The sequence below is a fragment of the Antennarius striatus genome, chromosome 2, assembly GCF_040054535.1.
Source record: "Antennarius striatus isolate MH-2024 chromosome 2, ASM4005453v1, whole genome shotgun sequence".
Taxonomy (NCBI): Eukaryota; Metazoa; Chordata; class Actinopteri; order Lophiiformes; family Antennariidae; genus Antennarius; species Antennarius striatus.
The window spans coordinates 2,201,000-2,223,729 of NC_090777.1; the positions used below are offsets into that span (position 1 = coordinate 2,201,000).

The 22,730-nt window shown below is 46.7% G+C and overlaps 1 protein-coding gene across 1 annotated transcript in view; it reads left to right on the plus strand.

Annotated features, from left to right (window-relative positions):
• Positions 1 to 473: 473 nt before the first annotated feature.
• Positions 474 to 22,730, plus strand: part of scube3 (signal peptide, CUB domain, EGF-like 3) — a gene marked incomplete at its 5' end in the record, with an annotated part of 96,209 nt that continues 73,952 nt past the window's right edge. The window contains 2 exons of the mRNA XM_068337134.1: positions 474 to 714; positions 20,120 to 20,242. Of these exons, the coding sequence (XP_068193235.1) occupies positions 474 to 714; positions 20,120 to 20,242 (364 nt within the window). The remainder of the gene's footprint in view (positions 715 to 20,119; positions 20,243 to 22,730) is intronic.

Below are 22,730 nucleotides of genomic sequence, written 5' to 3' on the forward strand. Positions count from 1 at the left end.
GGCGACACCAGGTGGACGCGCGAGCCGGGCGCGCACGTGGGGCGCCGACATCACCTGTGTGGAAATCACGGCGAACAGGGGAGGAGAAAGAGGAGAAGAGGAGGTGAGGAGGAGAAGAGGAGGAGAAGAGGAGGAGAAGAGGAGAAGAGGAGGAGAAGAGGAGGAGAAGAGGAGGAGAAGAGGAGGAGAAGAGGAGGAGAAGAGGAGGAGAAGGGGAGAGGGAGGCGCAGACCGCGTCCGGAGCGCAGCGCGCATCGCGGACGCGTCTTCTCTCCTCCCCCTTCCGTCCCCGCCGCTCCGCTCCATCTCTCCCCTTCTCCCTCCCTCCTGCCTCTCTCTCTCTCTCCGTATCTCCCTCTCTCCCCCCTTTCTTAAATTGACACTGGTCTGGCTCGGAACATGATAAGCGCGCAGCCGCCCTCCTCCTCCGCGCCTCGCCGCCGGGCTCTCCCTCCCCGCCGATCACTTGAAACTCACGCAAACAGCGCGGAGAGCGAAGCGGCGTCCTTTTACTCCTTTACCCGCGGAATACCGACACGTCCCCCCCCCCTCGGAGGAGCTCCGGCGCATCGCGGCTCCCAGAAAGTCCTTCCGTCCCCTCCGGTGAGACTCAACATGTTTCTGCACGCCGCGATCCGCGCCTGCCTCGGGCTGGAGGGCTGTGTCTGGTCGCCTTTGTCCAGCAGTCCGCGTCGGGAGGCAGGAGCCCCCAGGGTGAGTTTGATCCACCACACGTCTCAGACCTTCAGCTGCCCGGATCGACACGTTTAGATGCCTTAAAGCTGCTTCTGGTGCCCCCGTCGGTGCAGTTAGAACCCAGTCAGAGCAGTTCAGAGGGGAGCATGTGGGGCAACTTGGGGGTCCTGGACAGGAACCGGAGCCTCCAGACCAGCAGGTCATGTAGCCAGGGGCATTATCACCGCCCGGACAAGTATGTGACACGGGCCTGTAACACACACACACACACACACACACACACACACACACACACACACACACACACACACACACACACACACACACACACACACACACACACACACACACACACACACCACACACATACACACACACACACACACACACACACACACCCCTGTCCTGGCTGCCCTCTTGTCTCCTTGAGACAGGGTTCACCCCTGACTGGACGCCGGCACCTTGCAGCAGGACAGATGGGGGGGGGGGGGTCACACACACTTTGATTCCGATTCGTTCGCCTCCTCCAGCGCTTCCTTTTCCCACAATGCACCGGCAGCGGCAGCATCGGTGATGCTTCACACACACAAAAAAGACAAAATGAGAAAAAGGGGGGGATGGGTGAGTGTTTTGCATCCTGGGTGGTCTACCCCCCCCCCCCCCACACACACACACACTTGTGGGAAAACTCAATATTTACATTTTGCAATTAGAGCGACTTTTTCTCACTTCATGTTCATCAACACGGTCCGGTGGCTGTTTGAGGCGCCGCTGCCACCGGCGCACCTGTTTGACCCCCAGGACCAGCACTGGGGGGTACCTCCTCCAGCTTTCTGCCCTTGCAGTGGCAACTGTCAAAAAATACAGCCTCAAAGTTGGTGGCATCGCCATGACGTCGCCGCGTCTGCATGACGGGGAGCAACGAGGTGTTTTCCTAGGAAGCGGACGTCTGGTGGTCTTCAGACGCTCAGAACGACTGGCATCCGTCGTCACCCCAGGAAGGAGAAAATAGCCCAAAACGAAACGGCAGTGGAATGAGGGAGGGCAGACTGGAGGATGTGGTGGAGAGAATGAGAAAGAAGGGAAAAATGAGGTGGGGGGGTGGGGGGTGGGGGGATTAAGGGAGAGGAGACAGACGGGGGGAGAAGAAGAGACGTCACGGCAAATCACTTTCCCCCGAACGAGTCGGGAGCCGCGGGTCAATGCGGCGGCACCAAGGCAACGGTTGGTGTGGGGCTGACATGCCGCGGGGGCCGTGTTGGTGTAACCTCTGCTCCGGCCCCCGGGGGTCCGCCGAGCGGGGAGGACGGCCCGATCCGGGCCCCGATGCACTGTGGGAACGCTGAGGCCCAAGCGACGGGGAGGCTCACCTAGAGATGCTGCTGCCAGTCTGGATGGACAAGAGGAAGGAACCCCCTCGTCCTCCCCCCGCCGCCCACCCCCCAACACTCACTCACCCCTTTCCTTTCTCACCCTCTTTGTTTGCTTTGTCCCTGCTTCCTCTCCTCGCCGCTTAATGAACTGCATCACGCCCCCCCCCCGAGTGGAAGCTCCTGTCAGACGCAGCTTTTTACACCGTTTAGAAGAGTACAGCGTCCCCCCCGTCCCGTCCCCCCCGTCCCGTGACCCCCCGTCCCGTCTGGCCCACTGGTGCGACTTGATCGATGTGGATCTGCTGCGAGCGTCAGCACACGTGTGTGGCTTCACACGTGGAGGTGGGACGGCGAGGGCCGTCTCTGTGGCAACTCGGACGGGCTCTGAATGTGAAGTCACGTGGGGGGGGGGTATTTCTGTGGATCCCTTCAGCCCTGAACTCCTCTAACTGTTTTCTGCCTGGCAGGAAGAAGGGATGGGGGGGGACTGTCCTCTGGGGGCGTTGTTCTGTCGTCACCGTCACCTGTGGCCAGCGCTGGTTAGTGAGTCCTGACGGTGTTCACTGGTGTTAGTGAGTCCTGACGGTGTTCACTGGTGTTAGTGAGTCCTGACGGTGTTCACTGGTGTTAGTGAGTCCTGACGGTGTTCACTGGTATTAGTGAGTCCTGACAGTGTTCAGGGGTGTTTTAGTGAGTCCTGACGGTGTTCACTGGTGTTAGTGAGTCCTGACGGTGTTCACTGGTGTTAGTGAGTCCTGACGGTGTTCACTGGTGTTAGTGAGTCCTGACGGTGTTCACTGGTGTTAGTGAGTCCTGACGGTGTTCACTGGTGTTAGTGAGTCCTGACGGTGTCCACTGGTGTTAGTGAGTCCTGACGGTGTTCACTGGTGTTAGTGAGTCCTGACGGTGTTCACTGGTGTTAGTGAGTCCTGACGGTGTTCACTGGTGTTATAGTGAGTCCTGACGGTGTTCACTGGTGTTATAGTGAGTCCTGACGGTGTTCACTGGTGTTAGTGAGTCCTGACGGTGTTCACTGGTGTTAGTGAGTCCTGACGGTGTTCACTGGTGTTAGTGAGTCCTGACGGTGTTCACTGGTGTTAGTGAGTCCTGACGGTGTTCACTGGTGTTAGTGAGTCCTGACGGTGTTCACTGGTGTTAGTGAGTCCTGACGGTGTTCACTGGTGTTAGTGAGTCCTGACGGTGTTCACTGGTGTTAGTGAGTCCTGACGGTGTTCACTGGTGTTAGTGAGTCCTGATGGTGTTCACTGGTGTTAGTGAGTCCTGACGGTGTTCACTGGTGTTAGTGAGTCCTCACGGTGTTCACTGGTGTTAGTGAGTCCTGACGGTGTTCACTGGTGTTAGTGAGTCCTGACGGTGTTCACTGGTGTTAGTGAGTCCTGACGGTGTTCAGGGGTGTTAGTGAGTCCTGACGGTGTTCACTGGTGTTATAGTGAGTCTTGACGGTGTTCACTGGTGTTATAGTGAGTCCTGACGGTGTTCACTGGTGTTAGTGAGTCCTGACGGTGTTTACTGGTGTTAGTGAGTCCTGACGGTGTTCAGGGGTGTTAGTGAGTCCTGACGGTGTTCACTGGTGTTAGTGAGTCCTGACGGTGTTCACTGGTGTTAGTGAGTCCTGACGGTGTTCACTGGTATTAGTGAGTCCTGACGGTGTTCACTGGTGTTAGTGAGTCTTGACGGTGGTCACTGGTGTTAGTGAGTCCTGACGGTGTTCAGGGGTGTTAGTGAGTCCTGACGGTGTTCACTGGTGTTAGTGAGTCCTGACGGTGTTCACTGGTGTTAGTGAGTCCTGACGGTGTTCACTGGTGTTATAGTGAGTCCTGACGGTGTTCACTGGTGTTAGTGAGTCCTGACGGTGTTTACTGGTGTTAGTGAGTCCTGACGGTGTTCACTGGTGTTAGTGAGTCCTGACGGTGTTCACTGGTGTTAGTGAGTCCTGACGGTGTTCACTGGTGTTAGTGAGTCCTGACGGTGTTCACTGGTGTTAGTGAGTCCTGACGGTGTTCACTGGTGTTAGTGAGTCCTGACGGTGTTCACTGGTGTTAGTGAGTCCTGACGGTGTTCACTGGTGTTAGTGAGTCCTGACGGTGTTCACTGGTGTTAGTGAGTCCTGACGGTGTTCACTGGTGTTATAGTGAGTCCTGACGGTGTTCACTGGTGTTATAGTGAGTCCTGACGGTGTTCACTGGTGTTAGTGAGTCCTGACGGTGTTCACTGGTGTTAGTGAGTCCTGACGGTGTTCACTGGTGTTAGTGAGTCCTGACGGTGTTCACTGGTGTTAGTGAGTCCTGACGGTGTTCACTGGTGTTAGTGAGTCCTGACGGTGTTCACTGGTATTAGTGAGTCCTGACAGTGTTCAGGGGTGTTTTAGTGAGTCCTGACGGTGTTCACTGGTGTTAGTGAGTCCTGACGGTGTTCACTGGTGTTAGTGAGTCCTGATGGTGTTCACTGGTGTTAGTGAGTCCTGACGGTGTTCACTGGTGTTAGTGAGTCCTGACGGTGTTCACTGGTGTTAGTGAGTCCTGACGGTGTTCACTGGTGTTAGTGAGTCCTGACGGTGTTCACTGGTGTTAGTGAGTCCTGACGGTGTTCACTGGTGTTAGTGAGTCCTGACGGTGTTCACTGGTGTTAGTGAGTCCTGACGGTGTTCACTGGTGTTAGTGAGTCCTGACGGTGTTCACTGGTGTTAGTGAGTCCTGACGGTGTTCACTGGTGTTAGTGAGTCCTGACGGTGTTCACTGGTGTTATAGTGAGTCCTGACGGTGTTCACTGGTGTTATAGTGAGTCCTGACGGTGTTCACTGGTGTTAGTGAGTCCTGACGGTGTTCACTGGTGTTAGTGAGTCCTGACGGTGTTCACTGGTGTTAGTGAGTCCTGACGGTGTTCACTGGTGTTAGTGAGTCCTGACGGTGTTCACTGGTGTTAGTGAGTCCTGACGGTGTTCACTGGTGTTAGTGAGTCCTGACGGTGTTCACTGGTGTTAGTGAGTCCTGACGGTGTTCACTGGTATTAGTGAGTCCTGACAGTGTTCAGGGGTGTTTTAGTGAGTCCTGATGGTGTTCACTGGTGTTAGTGAGTCCTGACGGTGTTCACTGGTGTTAGTGAGTCCTGACGGTGTTCACTGGTGTTATAGTGAGTCCTGACGGTGGTCACTGGTGTTAGTGAGTCCTGACGGTGTTCAGGGGTGTTAGTGAGTCCTGACGGTGTTCACTGGTGTTAGTGAGTCCTGACGGTGTTCACTGGTGTTAGTGAGTCCTGACGGTGTTCACTGGTGTTATAGTGAGTCCTGACGGTGTTCACTGGTGTTAGTGAGTCCTGACGGTGTTTACTGGTGTTAGTGAGTCCTGACGGTGTTCACTGGTGTTAGTGAGTCCTGACGGTGTTCACTGGTGTTAGTGAGTCCTGACGGTGTTCACTGCTGTTAGTGAGTCCTGACGGTGTTCACTGGTGTTAGTGAGTCCTGACGGTGTTCAGGGGTGTTTCGGGTTCTGACCCCCCTCAGAGGCTGGATGTGGCTCCAGGCCAGCAGATGCGTAAGTCCCCTTCTGTCTGCCAGGAGCGCAAGTTTTGGCGAAGTTGTCCCGAACTGTTGGTGAGTGAACGAGCTGCTCAGAAAGACTCCCGTGACGAGGACGTCACCGTCTGGACACGTTTCGGTCTATCTGCTCTGGACGGGTTAGGTCCAGAGCGTGTAGACCAGGTGGAGATGGGGATCAATCCGGCCTCGTTTCTCCACTCAGACACTCTGGGAAGCCTCTGCTTGATGATCGCTGCTCTGGTTCGACTCTACATGTTGTTACAGAGCAGCAGAGAGAACAGATCATTATCTCGGCTTTACCTGAGTGTTGAAAACACCTGATAACAATTCAGTCCAAGAGCGACGCAGGAATGAATCACAGGACGGCTTTGATCTGCGGGTGTGTTGTGAGGACAAGCGAACGCGTTGGACCGCGATCAGCGGTTCTAGACTTGATATTAATGATTGCACTTTGCAGGCAGAAGTGCTTTCGCTCCTCAGAATGAGGCTCCGTTACACTGAAGGCAAAAGATCCTTTAAAAATAGAGTCCAGTCCTCTTTTTTTTTCCAGTTGCGTGGCCTCGCTGAGACCGCGCCGGAGCTCCACACAAGCATTTTAGTTTAGTTTCAGGGCTGCAGCTTCACAGAGGCTGAAGAGCGTGTTTACAGGAACACGCCAAGACTCTCTGGCACAAGCTGTGACCCCGGGCGATCGGCGGGCCTTCGCTCTGGACAGTTGCTCACTTTCTCTCTGACGGCTGGAATGTAAAAACCAACGTTTTCCGCTGCAGAATAATGTCACCGATTCTGGCTTTAAGAGCATTTCTAGAAATGAGCTGAATGTTTGCTGGAATCTCGGAGAAGTAGGTTATCGTTCCTCCCCGCTGTGAAGATTTACTGCTGCGTTTCTATTTAGGAAATACGTATTTATTTATTTGATTTTTGCTTTATTTTAGCAAATAAAGGGGTTTCCAGCAGGCATTGAAAGGAATCGCTCGGCATGTTGGGAAATACACTCGTGCACTGACTTTGAATATAATTCCTCTATGTTAAATGTGAAGTTTCTGCGTCTACCAACGGCGCTAAAGCTCCCAAACGAACGTGTTTCTATTGTTTCTATGCTGAGGACGTCTGGTGTTTGCTGTCATTTCTTCTTAAACTTCTACGACGGGTTTCAGTGAAACTGACAGGAAACGGTGCAGCTGGTCGGAGTTTCAGGCCCATCCAAAAGACGGTTTGAGAAGTTTTGCTCACAGTTTGACTGCAAAACTATGAAACCCCAAAAAAGCTTGTTAAGCTAAAGATATAAAACGAAGCATTTCAGCAGTCAGATGTCTAAAAATATCGAGACGTCTGTTGTGTTGTTTACTGACGGTATTCCAAATGTGTCCAACAACGTTCAAACCCAGAGAAAGTCGTGGCTTTAAAGAGACTGAAGAAGAATCAAACTTTAAAACGTCCCATCAGGAACGTTTCTATTGGCTCTTACGCCCGTTATCCTCTGCCGCGTACGTCTGTTACCATAGCAACGCCTTCAGAAACCAGAGCGGCGTGCGGTGCATTAGCTAACTCCATACATCCACAACCAAAGTGGATTAAAGGAAAACTTTTGAACGCTTTAGAATCATATATATATATATATATATATATATATACATATATATATATATATATATGATTCTAAAGCGTTCAAAATATATATATATATATATATATAAATAATATATATAAATATATTATATATATATTTTTATATATATATTAATAATATATATAATATATTATATATATATTTATATATATTTATATATATAGTAATAATATATATATTATTATATATATTATATGATTCTAAAGCATTCATATACATTTATTATATATATATGATTCACTTATATATATATATATATATATATATATATATATATATATATATGATTCTAAAGCGTTATATATATATATATTAATATAAATATATATATGTATATCTATATATGTATATGTATATATATAGTCCATAGTGTCACAAATAACCTAAAATTAGATTCCTACAGCGCCTCAGTTATCAGAAAAGTGAAAACTCATCTCCTGCCTTCACGGCTGTCACCGTTTCCATGGACACCGTGAATGATTGACAGGCGTCCGTCCCAAAACCGTCAAACACTTTGTGATGTGTTGCATCAGAACTCGCTGGTCGTTTACGCCCCCCCCCTCTTGCACGTGCACGCTCCATCCGCCCCGTTATCCCGCTGCACACGTATAACATGAAGACAAGGTCTGAGATTATTAACCCCCCCTCTGACCTCCACCCCCCAAGGGGCTCACGTTAGGTTGTCGGTTCCATTACTGATCGCTGTGACTCAAACAGCAGCGAGGGACGGTCATCAGTGTCTGAAGCCCCCCCCTCCAGTTTTAACCCCCCCTCTGACCTCTGGGCTGAAGAATGGGGCTGCATGTCTCTCTGAGAGTTTGGGGGGGTCAGAGGGGGACGTCATTAGCTGGTCTGCGGTGGTCAGCGTTGTCAGGGGGGGGTTGGGGGTCTTGTTTACAGACGGCGGGTGTTTACATTCCTGATGGGGAGCGCCGCTCCAGCGACCAATGAGGTGAGAGGAAGCGCTCGGATTCTGCTGAGTAATGGAAAAATCCCAACCAATACATCAAGGAGAAAAACAAGCTATTTATTCAGCGGCTCTGACCGGTGCATTCTGGGTAGGAAGGGAGATGACTTCACTGATGGACACTTCCTCAATGGACAGGCATGGGAAACCATGTGACCCCTCCCTGTGTGACGGCTAGGACGCATGGATTCAAACCGACAACCTACCGCTGACCAGTCGGTGACGGTCAGTTCTAATCCAGCATACAGGCAGGGATTATCTGAGTGACCAGTTAATCTAGCAGTTATTCCCTCTTTTCTGTGATTAATTATTCATGAGCCGTTCACCTCACAAGGGTAGGAATAAAAAATAATTCCGTTTTCATCCTGGACGGCGTGGAGGGACGACAGACAGGAAGTCACGTTCAGACGTGTAATCAGATTAGTTCTAGTGAGGAGCTGCTGTGGAGTAAACAAAACCGGAAGTAAACAACAACAATAAACAACAACAATAAACAACAACAATAAACAACAACAAATAACAACAACACGTCTGTCCAGCGGCGTTTAACTCTTTCACTGCTGTAGAACCAACAGGACTTTTGTAATGAATTGTGGGTATTTTCTCCATGGAACTTTCTTAGGACGATTTATTTTATTATTTATTGTAATTAAAACATTTCTGAGCCCCCCCATCCTGATATTAAACCACCTTCTATCTGTGGTGCCTTCAAAACACTCTGACAGGCTGTTTAAAACACTCTTAAGTGTTTCTTTAATACACGGAAGTGCTGCATTCTGACAGCACACGCGTGGATGCTGTCAGCCAATAGAATGTGTGTATAGTATCATGTGACTACCCACTAAAAATCCATGATGCAGTGAGGCCGTGCATCTTTAAACACGAATAAATGAGGGATTACTTTACTTTAAACTGTGTACTTACATTTTCTAGTTAAAATATTCCAGGGAATCTATTTTTGGGGCCCAGAATAATTGAGTAGTAATTCTGAAATAATTATAAAGTCTTTTTTTAATTGTAATTACATTACGGGATGACTTTTAAAGGTAACAGACTTCCTGTCTCCAGTTGTTGGACGTTTATCCAGGATTATCGACTCTGAAGGGAAACCAGTTTGAAGAACCTCCTGAATCATTTGGTGGAGATTTTTACAAAAAGACCCCAAAATAAGTGGATTCATCCATGTTATCAGTGTGACGCTGAATTAGCCGTGCTGTTGTGAAGGAACACACACCCAGAATTCCTTCCAGCTCAGAGAACCAGTGGCTAATAGCAGTCTATCCTGAGAGATAACCTCATGACTCAGTGAAACATTTTCCTTCACATCAGGAGTTTCCTGCAGTTGTAAATCCTGGAAATGGTTTTGGAGTGACAGTCAGAGTAAAATGCAGATATTAACGTTAGATGGTCAGAGGCATTTCTTTTGCTTTTCTCCGGGTGACAAACTAAAGTAATAATTTTAAAGTCACCAGGATCCACAAAATTGCAAGGTCAGCGCTTTAAAGTCGTGCATTTTGCATCAGCTAATAAATAAAGGTGAGTGGATGCCTTTCATGGAAACCGTAAATGATGCTTTTTAATTTGGTTCTGATAATATCAAATGTCAACACGGTTGTGTAAGTGTGTTTAGAGCTGCCAGCGCTCTGATTAATTACAGGCTGCCGACCGTGTTCAGACTATAATTCCTATAATGATACGTAACGGAGTTTTTGTGAAAATATGCAGCGAATGGAATGAAAAAGTGAGGCGTGGATCTGGAAACACGACTGGCGTCGCTCCAGGTCCACTTGGCAGATGTTGTAATGCAGTCATGGCAGTTTTCAATAATACCTTCATAATAACAGTAATCAGTGGCAAAAAATCAACAGCTGTCAAACTTTTTTTTTATTTCCACATATAAGGATTTTTTTTTTATTTCTTTGCACCGTTAAAAGAAACTAAAGATTTAATTATGAAAATGCATTAAAATGTCTGTATGGATGCAGTTATGAATAGAATGAAGGAAGAAAATGATTTGATAATGGGAGCTGTTCATCTTGCAGCACGCGATAATCGATCACCTGACCCAGCATCCTCCTTCTGATTGGCTGATTCCATGTGTTTTCAGTGTCAAGGTGAAACGTTTCTCACAAATTCTTCTCACGCTGATTGAAAGCCATTCGGAGGTGTGTGTGTGTGTGTGTGTGTGTGTGTGTGTGTGTGTGTGTGTGTGTGTGAAGGCCGCGTCCCGCCGGCTGCAGCCGTTAGAGCTGCTCCACAGCTCACACAGAGCAGCATTGACTTGATCCCTCCGTTTGACAGGAAATAACTAAAAATATCACACTTGTGCTGTAATTGCCGGGTTGCCATCTTTATAGTTGCCCCTGTATCTGGTTAAAGCCACCAATGAATGTAATTGCTGTGTGCAGGGGGGAGAGTGTCATGTCAGTCAGCTGTGACTGTATAAATATAAGCTGCCCCCCGTCCCTTATAGAAAACATTCTACATGAGGCCCCCGAGTTTAATCTGGGATCACTTCAGCTCCTGATCGGAAGCGACTGAAGCTCCGTTCTTGGGAGGAATCGTCAGACCTTCTCGCCGGCGTCACGGCGACCCCCCCCTCCTGTGCTCGCCGTCTTCACCCGGATTCACTTAATTACTGTAATGAGTGTTTTTCTTCTGGAGGTGTGTGAGTCAGACTCCGTTAAGGCCCCCACATGCTGGAGCAGAGGCACCACCAGATGCTGTGATCACAATCACACAGAATGTCCACTATTTATCCTGGGGAGGGCTCTAAAGGATGTGGGGTGGATAAAGAGCGCTGCAGCCGCCTCACCGGCAGCCCTGATGGAGAAGGAGAGCTCCAAACGTCAGCAGGCGGGGGAGTTCATTCAGATCGAGTTAAAGTTCTGTAATGAGGACCCTCAAGTAAAACACATAGAACACTGGTATCTGCTTTGGTCTTCACTCTTTTAGTTCCTTTATTTCTTCCAGACATGTCAACAACATCCCCCCCCCAAAAAAAGGGCTGATGGGTAAAAGCCGTCTGGATTGTGTGTTAAAGTCCATCATGCTGCATTTAATAACTTCATAACTTTAAATTGGTTTAGTTACTATTAATGATTTAACTTATTGGTTTAAGTTATTGATAACAAATGCTTCTGTTTGTGCACCGAATGAATCCTTAATGCACACGTGTCAAACTCAAGGCCCGGGGGCCAAATGTGGCCCCCCACATCATTTAATGTGGCCCACGAGAGAATAAAAAGTTAGAGTGTCAGTTACATTTAGTTACATTACACTGAGTTACATTTAGTTACATTTATTAGTTACATTAAGGAGTAGTTACATTTAGTTACATTACACTGAGTTACATTTAGTTACATTTATTAGTTACATTAAGGAGTAGTTACATTTAATTACATTACACTGAGTTACATTTAGTTACATTTATTAGTTACATTAAGGAGTAGTTACATTTAGTTACATTACACTGAGTTACATTTAGTTACATTTATTAGTTACATCTGGCCCTTTGAGGACAGCCGTGACGCTGATGTGGCCCCCAGTGAAGATGGGTTTGACCCCCTGACCTAAAACATTAAATGTGACACTCTCATCAGTGAAGGTACCCCCCCCAGATTGTTGCTCTCAGCCTCTTCATGCAGCTGAACCTTCAGTCTGTCTGAACTCAGTGACTGACAGACGGCCGGTGAATCCACGACTGTCCCCTTTTAGCCACAAACACATTAACGTTTGGACAACGTTCACGTCTTTCAGCTGCATGTTCTCAGATGAATCTGAGGGGGGGGGGCTGGTGGACTCAGGGAGGGGCTGAGGTTTGAAGCTGCGATCAGTCGGCGGTGGTGATCCCTAAACGTTTAGAGTGTGTGAAGGATGAGTGTAAACACCCCCGGTGGAAGCCGTCGGTATTTTTATTCTCCACTTCTGAGTCTGGCTGGACGGCCAACAGTCAGGCCCTTCATTAGCAGGGGGGGATCAAGGTGGGGGGGGATGCTAAATTTTCTTTTAATGTTGACGTCTGCATTTCATCAAACCCTTTTTTTTTGGATGGGGGTGGGGGGCATTTACTTTACAGTGTGCTGTTAGGTGACAGACTGCATTGGTATGTGCTGTAGCGTGTGGAGCGTTGCTGACTTCAACGTGTTGTGATGGAAACACGCCGTTCACACGCGTCACGTTTCAGGTCGTGTGTGTGTGTGTGTGTGTGTGTGTGTGTGTGTGTGTGTGTGAATCTGCTGACTTTACTTTGATTGGTGGTCACACACTCTTCACCAATCAGATCCATATCGGCCAATCACAGCCAACAGACGGAGCGTTTTTATTGGCTGTTTCTGCACAGTGCAGCCATTCAGGCTCTGCTCTGCACCTGAAGTCATTATCCTGACCTTAACCCGCCCCCCCGACTCAACCACAGCCCTAAGTATAGTGTAAGTGTGGTTCAGAGAGAGATGATTTCTGTACGTGTTCCTTTGTAATTACGCAGCGTGACAAACACGGATCCTACTACACACACCTCTTTATGGACCTGAACCCGACACCCTTCCTTCTCGGCTGCAGCGACGGATCCCCCCCCCCCCGAATGCTTTTGTCAATGGAGAATGTTGTTTGTAGAGTGAAACCGCGTCTGTTCCAACGCAGCACGGAACCGTTCCATCACGGCCCCCCCGCCGGACGACGGTCCCTGAACGCACCGTTTGGCCCGTTCTGTAAAGCGACACCCCTGGTAGTCCCGGCTCCACTCAGGCTATTTCTGTGTGTGAATGGAAGGTGATGGGCTGGAGGGGGGGCAGCATGGGGGCAAAGCAAACAGCGAGGGTCTCAACACTCAGAGCAAACATTACCCCATGTTTGAACTGCACACCTCCAGGCCTGCAGCGCTCTCTCTCACACACACACACACACACACACACACACACACACACACACACACACACACACACACACACACACACACACACACACACACACACACACACAGGATTTTTCCTGCTCACCCCCCACCCCCCCACCCCAGTCCAGCCTGGCTAAATACGCTGCTTATCCCAGGACCGGCCCGTAAATCAGGGAGGAAAAGCACCTCTGACAAGATCTGCCCCCCCCCCCCCCAGACAGCTTTCACTTATTGTTAGAACTAATGAAGTAATCAGATTACTACCTCTGATGATAAAAGGATGTTTGATCTGCAAAATGTAATGCGATTCTAATAAAATCCATGCTTCTCTGAGTCTAACCCCCGCCCCCCCCCCCAGTGGAGACGCATTCAGGGAATTACAAGTTTGACACACAGAAAGTTTAAAGTGTAACTGAGCGTACGATAGACGATAAAGTGAATTAGTTTGGGGGGTGAGAAGACATGGCGTGTTGTAGGACATGCCTCCATCCGACGGAGCGCCACGGGTGTGAACACACTGCAGCCGTTTGGGGCTGTGATGCTCACAGCGTTGCCCAACACGTCTGTCTTCTCTGGTTTTTATGGTTAGACTTTGTTTATCCATCCTCGCTTCCAACGCCGGATTCTTCGTCCGCTGCCTTAACTTGTTCCCAAAAACCATGATTCCTCATCACAAAAGAATGAAAGAAAGCCTTAATGAATAACTTAATCTCTCCATCTCGGGCATGAGTCAATATCCAGGGCAACGGCGTCCAACACAGAGCGAGTTCAGAGGAGCGGCGTCCACACGGAACTGACGTGTTTATTTTTCATAGCGAAGACATCATGACGGCTCAGAGCCGCGCATTTAGCTTTTGTTAGCGCTCACAATGAGGGGTTACGTGATCAGAGCCGTGTGTGTGTGTGTGTGTGTGTGTGTGTGACTCAGTTAAATCCTTTGGAGGTGGGCCCTGGGAGGCTTTCCATCCAGGAATTGGATGTGTTTTAATGAATACCCTACTATGGCGATGCCGTGACCCGGGTCTGCTGGATAACCTCACAGTTTTACAATTTCCACTGTGTTTTATATATTTATTACCTCAATGCTCAAACCTGTTGATATTGTACATTTCTGTTTATTGTGTGTTTTAGTGTTAGCGTTGGATTTTGTGTGTTTTAGTCTGGTCTTTGCTCTTTGTACTCTGCATTTCCTTTTTGTGCACCAATCCTGTGGTTTGCACCAACACTGCTGCTCTTTGTCTTCATTTGCCCCTTGGAGACAAATAAAGTTTTTTGAATTGAATTGAACTGAATTGATATGCTCTACCTCTGATTTCCTTGGGTTAATGGTGATTTTGAAATAATTTCTGCGTCCCGTCACCTCTCACCTTTTACTGGTTGGACGTGATTGGACAGTTCCTGGCCCTGTGGGGAAGGATCACGGCTCTACTTTCCATCCATCCTGCTGTGCTCAGAAGAAGTGGTTTTGTGCTCTGAAGTCAGAGAAACGACATTCTGCAGTCAGAGTTTGACACGACACCGACCGATCGCTGAACGTCTCCGTCAGTCACCCAGCAGGGGGTCTCTGAGATCGACTGGAAGACAAATCCGAACCTGAGGCCACTTTCTTGAGTAGGATGAGTGTTTTTCAGCCTGTCAGAAGTAAATCTGACCCCCCCCCCCATTGATCTGCTGCTCATCTGTAGGGGAAATCAATCAAAGGGCTCCTCTTAATGTTTTTCCCTGTTTTTGTGTAGTTTATGTAAGTTGGAGTTGGTAGTCGACACTACGTGAGGAGACTTGGACTGTTTCTCTCTGATTCCAGACGTGGTGAATCTCTATGAAACCCCCCCCTCTGCGATCTGGTTGGATAAAGAGATCAGGTTTCCTGATGGAACTCTGTTCTGTCTGCCTGTGGGATAATTAACATCAGTGTTTAGACAGTGTGTCGTGTTGTCGGAGTTCTGACGGCGTCTGGCAGGATTCCTGCGTTTGGATGTTGGATGTGTGCGGCTCACACCAAAGCAGCGAGATTGTGGGACGTCTGGGTGTTTCTGTTTGACATCCATCCTAATTTATGGGTCTGGGTTGGTCGATTGCTCTTTGCAGTTATTTCACATGGAATTTAAAGGCTGTTAACAATAAGACAATTCCAGCGAGTTCAAAGTGTTTGTTTGCTGCTCCTTTCAGATCACAGGGAGAGAACTGTTGGCTCCATCGGCTCACAACCTGACGTCTGTTTGAAACCCTAGAAGCCGTCTGTCATAATCTAAAGATTTACTGAGGTCATTATCTCAACACGGCCGTTACATCACACCAGAGGTGCTTATTGCTACATATTCAGAGCTCCTCTTTAGCACTCGACAACATCCTGAAGCAATCGAAGCCTCAGACTCCGATCAACAACCCCACACTTTTCTACACTATTAGTATTTATGTTCTACTTCTTCCTTTTTGAAGCCGTTTGGCCGTCTTTGATTTGTTGCTGCGTCTCCGTCTTGAGGTGTGTTTCTAAACGCTTGTGCGTTTGGGCGCTGATGTTCGCCACCCTTACAGATGGGGTAGATAAAGGGAACCGATGCAGCAGATGGCGACATAAATAACCAGAGGAATGTTTGGCGTCTCCGTCATAATGAACATTAATTACTGCAGAGGAAGCTGACGATGAGACGGATATTTTACTGTGATTGATGCCTCCTGTGCTGAAAACACTCCGTCACGCCGTGTCGTGTGTTCTGATTGTGTCTTTTGGGAGAAAAGGAGCCTCGATGTTCCTCAGGACAATTCATATTGTTCTCACATAATATAAATCAATACGCTGCTAGGAGAGCTCCTGCATCACTGAATGTCTTAGCCAGGACCGTCTGTGGTGCCTTCAAGCACAGCTGAGTGTTGAATTATCTGACAGTGGCTATAAGAACGATGCTAAGCTAATATTTGGTCAGATCAACATTTGTTTAGCTGTTTTAGACTCAGATATTTCCTTCTAGCGCGGCTGTAGGACCGTCTGTTCACTCGATTCCAGCCTGAGAACTTTACCTGCTGGACGGAGGAGGTGATGTTTTCCTCCTGGACGCTCTGCAGACGAGGAATCTTAATGAGATTACTTCTCTTTTCCCCTCGAGCCACCAGTAAGATCATGTTTAAAATCTTTTTGGAGCTATCGGATGGATTTACAGTTCCTCCCCCCAGGTCAGGGGGGGTTAAACTCATTTTCACTGAGGACCACATCAGCATCACAAAGGTTCAGATGTAACTAATAAATGTAACCAAATGTAACTCAGTGTAACTCAGTGTAATGTAACTAAATGTAACTACTCCTTAATGTAACTAATAAATGTAACTAAATGTAACTCAGTGTAATGTAACTAAATGTAACTACTCCTTAATGTAACTAATAAATGTAACCAAATGTAACTCAGTGTAATGTAACTAAATGTAACTACTCCTTAATGTAACTAATAAATGTAACTAAATGTAACTCAGTGTAATGTAACTAAATGTAACTACTCCTTAATGTAACTAATAAATGTAACTAAATGTAACTCAGTGTAATGTAACTAAATGTAACTACTCCTTAATGTAACTAATAAATGTAACTAAATGTAACTCAGTGTAATGTAACTAAATATAACTACTCCTTAATGTTAAATAACTCTGAATTTATCATTATCTGTTACCTTTTTGTCAGTTAAAAACGACTTAATTACTGCATTGTGGGAAATGTAGTTTTTAGCGAGAGCACACTTTTCTAATCTTTATTTTTTAACACTCTGACCTTTTATGTTCTCGCAGGCCACATAAAATGATGTGGAGGTCCACATTTGGCCCCCGGGCCTTGAGTTTGACACATGTGCCCTAGGGTGGCTGTGTAATCCATTCTTTCGTGCATCTCGATATTGAAATGTAATTAGCAAAATGCCAACGACATGAGTTGGTGTCAGCTGACGTCCTGAGGTCCTGAGCTTCTGCTCCACAGCGCCCCTCATTGGGCGTGTCTTTTTTCTGAAGCTCTTTCCTGTTCCGTCTGTCTGTAATCCATCTATCATACTCCGGCATCCCCGACGCCTTCATTCACCATGCATCCCATAATATTCACCAAAGCTTAAACTATAATCTCTTCTCTAATCTGACCATCTCCTCTGACGCCTCAACCGAGCCGTGATTCTTAACGTGTTCTGAATAAACAAGTTTTTTAAATGAATGGATCTTTATTAATCTTCACCGTGTGACACATGGTGACTTATAAATATATATTTATAATTCGCTGCACCAAACGGAGCTGCTACCAGTGGTGTAAACCTCATTCACACTCCCCACTATGCTTTCGCACTATTTCAGCGATCAGGTTTCGCTGGAGCTGATTGGTCGATTTGAGCGGGGTGAACTTCCTGTTCTCCTGCAGCAGCAATAATCTGTCCTCCGTTCCACAACATGACCTGAATGAATGTGTTGAAGCTCGAGTCATTTGGTCCGCAGACGTGTCCTGACCCCCCCACCCCCACCCCCGCTGGAGGAACCAGCTGCTGTAGCTCAGGTTTGTGCTGCAGGTCGTTTCCTCCTGGGATCAGCCGACCACCCCCCCCAGAGGCTTATGATCAGGGTGGACATTGGAAGCTATGTAAACCTTGTTAAGATGCTCTTCCCCCCGTGTGCAGGAGATAATCCTCCACACCTGGTCCAGTTAACGGGGGTGTGAGGGGCTCCATGACAAGACCTGATCGGCTTCCAGTTAAATCCGTTTGCATCCTCACTGCACCCCCATTATAAGATATGTGTTCCTCCCCCCTATCTACAGGGCTCTGACAGGCAGTCCACCTTAAATAAGATGTTTAGTCTTGCCATTTTCAGTACCCATATATATTTTAGTAGACAATCGTCATCAGGTCTTGTTTTCTTCATCGGGATTCGTGAACATTACTGTCTTGTTGCAACATTCAGGAGGATAAAAAAAAAATCGAAAAACAAACAAACCTGGTTTCGCTCCGTTCTTCATGCCTGCCCCAGTTTTAATGGTGTCTCGTCTGGCATAAAAACTTCACCCAGTTTTCATGCCGTTTCATGGATCTCTGAGTCGGTTTTACACATCTTTCCTGACGAACCATCAAACGAGTCGACACAGTGAAAACATCACCTCCTCTGTGGAGGTGATTAAATGTATGTATAAAGCTAGAAAGCCTCGCTGTCTCCTGTAATCCATCACCGCTGAAACCATCTGAATCCTCATTATCTCAGCTGCACATCGGTTGTAGTTGCACATTTCTAGCTCTTTTTGTTACCATAGAAACCAAGAAAACACTAACCCCTGCTGTATACAAATGTACAGTCATAGTCAACTGTATTGTCAAATGTACCATATATACAGTGAAAAAACACAGGCAGTAAAAAAACACTCAAGAACCACTCTAGCGGGAGAGAGGAGCGTGTGCACCCGCCAACGTCCTATCCAACAGGCAACAGAAACCAACAGAACCCAATAAAACCCAACAGAACCCAACAAAACCCAATAGAACCCTACAACACCCAACAGTACCCAACAAAACCTAACACAACCTAACAGAACCCAACAGAACCCAATAGAAACCAACAGAACCCAATAGATACCGACAGAACCCAACAAAACCCAATAGAACCCAACAAAACCCAAAAGTACCAACAAAACCCAATAGAACACAACAAAACCCAACAGAACCCAACAAAACCCAATAAAACCCAACAGAACCCAATAGAACCCAACAAAACCCAACAGAATCCAACAGAAACCAAAGGAACCCTCCAGAGTTAGCATAAGCAACAGCGGCAAGGGAAAACTCCCTCATTGAGGAAGAAACTCCGGGCAGGACCCAGACTCTGGAGGGCAGTCACCCACCTTGACCAGTTGGGTGGGAAACCCCCGTATATTTGCCCATCTCAGGGTGACCAAAGTGCCTCCTAATCTCTGCAGAAGCCCTACAAACTACCAAATGCAACCGCGATGTCACCGTCGCTAACTGAAAGTGAAGACGCACGTATACAAAAAAGCAAGAAAAGACATAGTGAATACACACGTAAAGACTATTTTTCTCCCAAACTCCCGATTTATTTCAATCCGGTGAACCTGGATTGCTGTCTGGATCTAGGATTCACTCGTGGGTACCAGTACAGTAATCCCTCGTTCGTCGCGGTTAATGCGTTCCACGACCACCCTTGAAAAACAAAATTTCGTGATATAATGGCAATCTATTTATCTTATTGTTTAGGGTAATTTAAACATTTCTGAACCCCCCCCATACTGATATTAAACCACCTTCTATCTGTGTTACCTTTAAAACACTCTGATAGACTGTTTAAAGCATGTTTGTATTAAAGAAAAGTGTTTCTTAAATACGTGGAAGTGCGCCAAGTTCTGTGAGACTCAGAACGTAGCGCACTTCCGGATGCTGTCAGCCAATAGCATGCACGTACGGTATCACGTGACTACCTACTAAAAATCTGTGATGTAATGAAGCCGCGCATCTTGAAGCGTGAATAAGCGAGGGATTACTGTCATGCAAATGTACCCGTTTTTTGATCAAGAACAATTCATAAAATTTTTTTTAAAAATGTCCAAAAAAAGAAATCCTTATTTTGTGGTGTTCAGGAACGAGAGAACAAATTCTGGAGATCAGTTAAAGAATGTAATGAAGTCCAAACACTCTGCTCACAGCTGCTTCTGGTTTAAACAAGTCAGGTTTGTTTAGTTTAGTCGAGTCAGTTTAGTTTGGGGTTGGTAGGGTTGGTTACCCCCCCTCAAAGCCTCATTCCCATCATCTTGACCTCCTCAGCTTCAGGGTGTAACCCAGGGGTTTCAAACAAGGGGCTGAAATTCGAGACACAGCCTCTGTTGGGGGTCAAATAGTCGTTATATTTATTGTTCATGAGGTATTTTGGACCTGAAAAGAGATCATACCTGCTTTTCTCTCACTAAAATAGTTTGGGGGTTCAGCTGGGTCTTGGGTTTGACATGTGGTCTAACCAAACCCCCCGTGTGTTTCTTCCTGTCCAGATGTGGACGAGTGTGCCGAAGCGCTGGACAACTGCAGCATCGATGCCATCTGCCAGAACACCCTGAAGTCCTACAAGTGTATCTGCAAGTCGGGCTACAAGGGGGACGGCAAACACTGTGAAGGTAAGAGGGTCACCTGTGGTAGGGGACACGCCCGTCTGCAGCCTGTCTGTCGGTGCGGCCCAGTGATCTGATTGGTCCTGTTCCTCTGAACGTAAAGCTTTACTCCAGAGCTTCTGTCTCGACGCTCCGCCAAGCAGTCAGGAATATTTCCAGCGCCGGAGGCCGACGTCGCTGCCGTCAGACACGTTTCTGTTTTCCTAGCCTTCTCAAAGCCTCCACATCATTATATCCTACAATTTTTATTAGTGTTATTACAAAACCATATTTTGCAATGTCATTTCTTTCCCTCTTACTATTATTATTCTTTCATTTTCGTTGACCAGGTGTTTTTCATGGCCTTCAGCCTGTCGGTCATAAAGTGTGCTTTATTGGATCTATTGAAAAATATGTGTGTGTGTGTGTGTTAGGCTTTCCATGGAACCAGAGGTTTGTTTCAAGGCAGATATGGTGGCATCACACTCGGAGTGTTGCCTGTTGTACATTTTATCCGTCTCTTATGACGATAAAAACTGCCGTTCCCTATTGGTTGATTTAAATCGAGTCCCGACGGTGGTTCACTCTGGATCTATAGACGTGGGTGACCTGGTTGAATGTGACATGAAGAAAAAACAGATCACATGACTCTCCATCCGTAAAAGTCTTCTTTCATTTCTCTGAGTGGGCACATACTTTCTTTGAGTCAGGTCTCATAAAGCCATAAATCCTGGTTTTACGTAGAAATTTATTCTGAAGGGTTCAGAGAACATTTTGAATACATCCTGTTTGTTTGGGGATGATGTTTGTCAGAGAGAGATTAAAAATCCTCACATTTTCTGTACTAATCTGTCTAACTTTGACAGTGAACCCGGACACACGGGTGTGGATCTTCCAGCTCTGCGTCGGTGTCGGAGCTGAGGGTCCTGGTTTCTCTGTGACTCTATTCTGAGCCTCCATGAAACTGTTGGTGTTGCTTTGGAGCATCGGTGCTGTCAGCTCAGTGATTCCTGTGAACATACGTGTGTAGGATTTAGCTTTGAAGCTGGTTTATTGTCAGGACCCAAATCCTCCTGGTCTTCATCTTGTTCTCCTTCTTCCTCAGCTCTCCATCAGTCTCTAAATGAACTTGTTTCTCTCTAGGAGTCGTTCTCTGGAGACGCCTCACTGTACTTATAATTTCCATGTCACCAAAAATACACTCCCGTGTTTTCATTAAATCCCTTCAGAGCCTTCAGCACATACAGTATATTATAATGAACAAACTCATTCTGCACCTTGACTGTTTGGAAGAGGCCTGCAAGATATTATTATTATTACTATTTATCATTATTATTATTATTATTATTGTTATTATTATTATTATTATCATTATCATTATCATTATCATTATCATTATTATTATTATTATTATTATTATTATTATTATCATTATCATTATTATTATCAATAATAATAGTAATAATAATATATAATAATAATAATAATAATAATAATAATAATAATAATAATAATAATAATAATAATAATAATTGTTATTGTTATTGTTATTGTTATTTTAATTAATTGGTTCTGGAAGAAATTCCATAAGTAGAGACGCGTTTTCCATGTAAATGCCCTAATCCGTTCCAAACCCCCCAAAATTCAGACAGAAATGTTTTATAAAGCATAAAAATGCATCAAAACATGTAACAAATACATGTTACAACTAGATTATTACACAATAAATGAGAGTTGTGCATAACGTAAAAAACAATAAATGCAATAAAGAATAAAAATAATGGTCATTTTTACCTTTTAACTGCTGTACCCTTTGTTTTTTGCCCTCTTTGGTTCATGCCCTGTTGCCCCACCATGCCAAATTATTATTTTTATTTTTATTATTTGTTTTCACCAGCATTTAATTTTCCATCTTCTCCCCCTGGGTTTTGTTCTTCTGATTTATTTCTTTATGTTGCTCCAGCTGCTTCTGGACTTTGTTTCTAATTTATTTGATCGTACAGAAGATGAGAATCAGGAATTAAACCTAAACGTGTTTCTCGTCGTCAGTAGATATGAGTGGAGGCTTTGTTGGTGAGGAGACAGAAGGGAGATGTGACAGGCGTCACACTGAAGCGGATCGGTATGGGGGGGGGGCACTCTGGTTATCTGGGGGCTCAGAGTGACGCGTGATGGATGCTGTGATGGATGCTGTGATGGATGCTGTGATGGATGCTGTGATGGGGGGATGACAGATGTGTGGGACGGAGCAGGAGAGCGTCTCTTTGTTCCGTCCCATCCCTCCGCTGTCAGGTCCCATTAAGCCCCGAGTCAGAGAGACGCTCCCCAGGATCACGGGCCCTAAATGGGCCAGGAAGTGAAGTGGGAGGGGGGGGCAGCTTCTGGTTCCTCTGCAGCCGTTATCTTAACCGTAACAGACACCCCCACTCAGGCTGACGCAGCCATCAGCACCCGCTCTTTATCTCTGCCCCCCCACATCCATCGCAGCCCCTCACTTCACATCAACTCCAGGGGT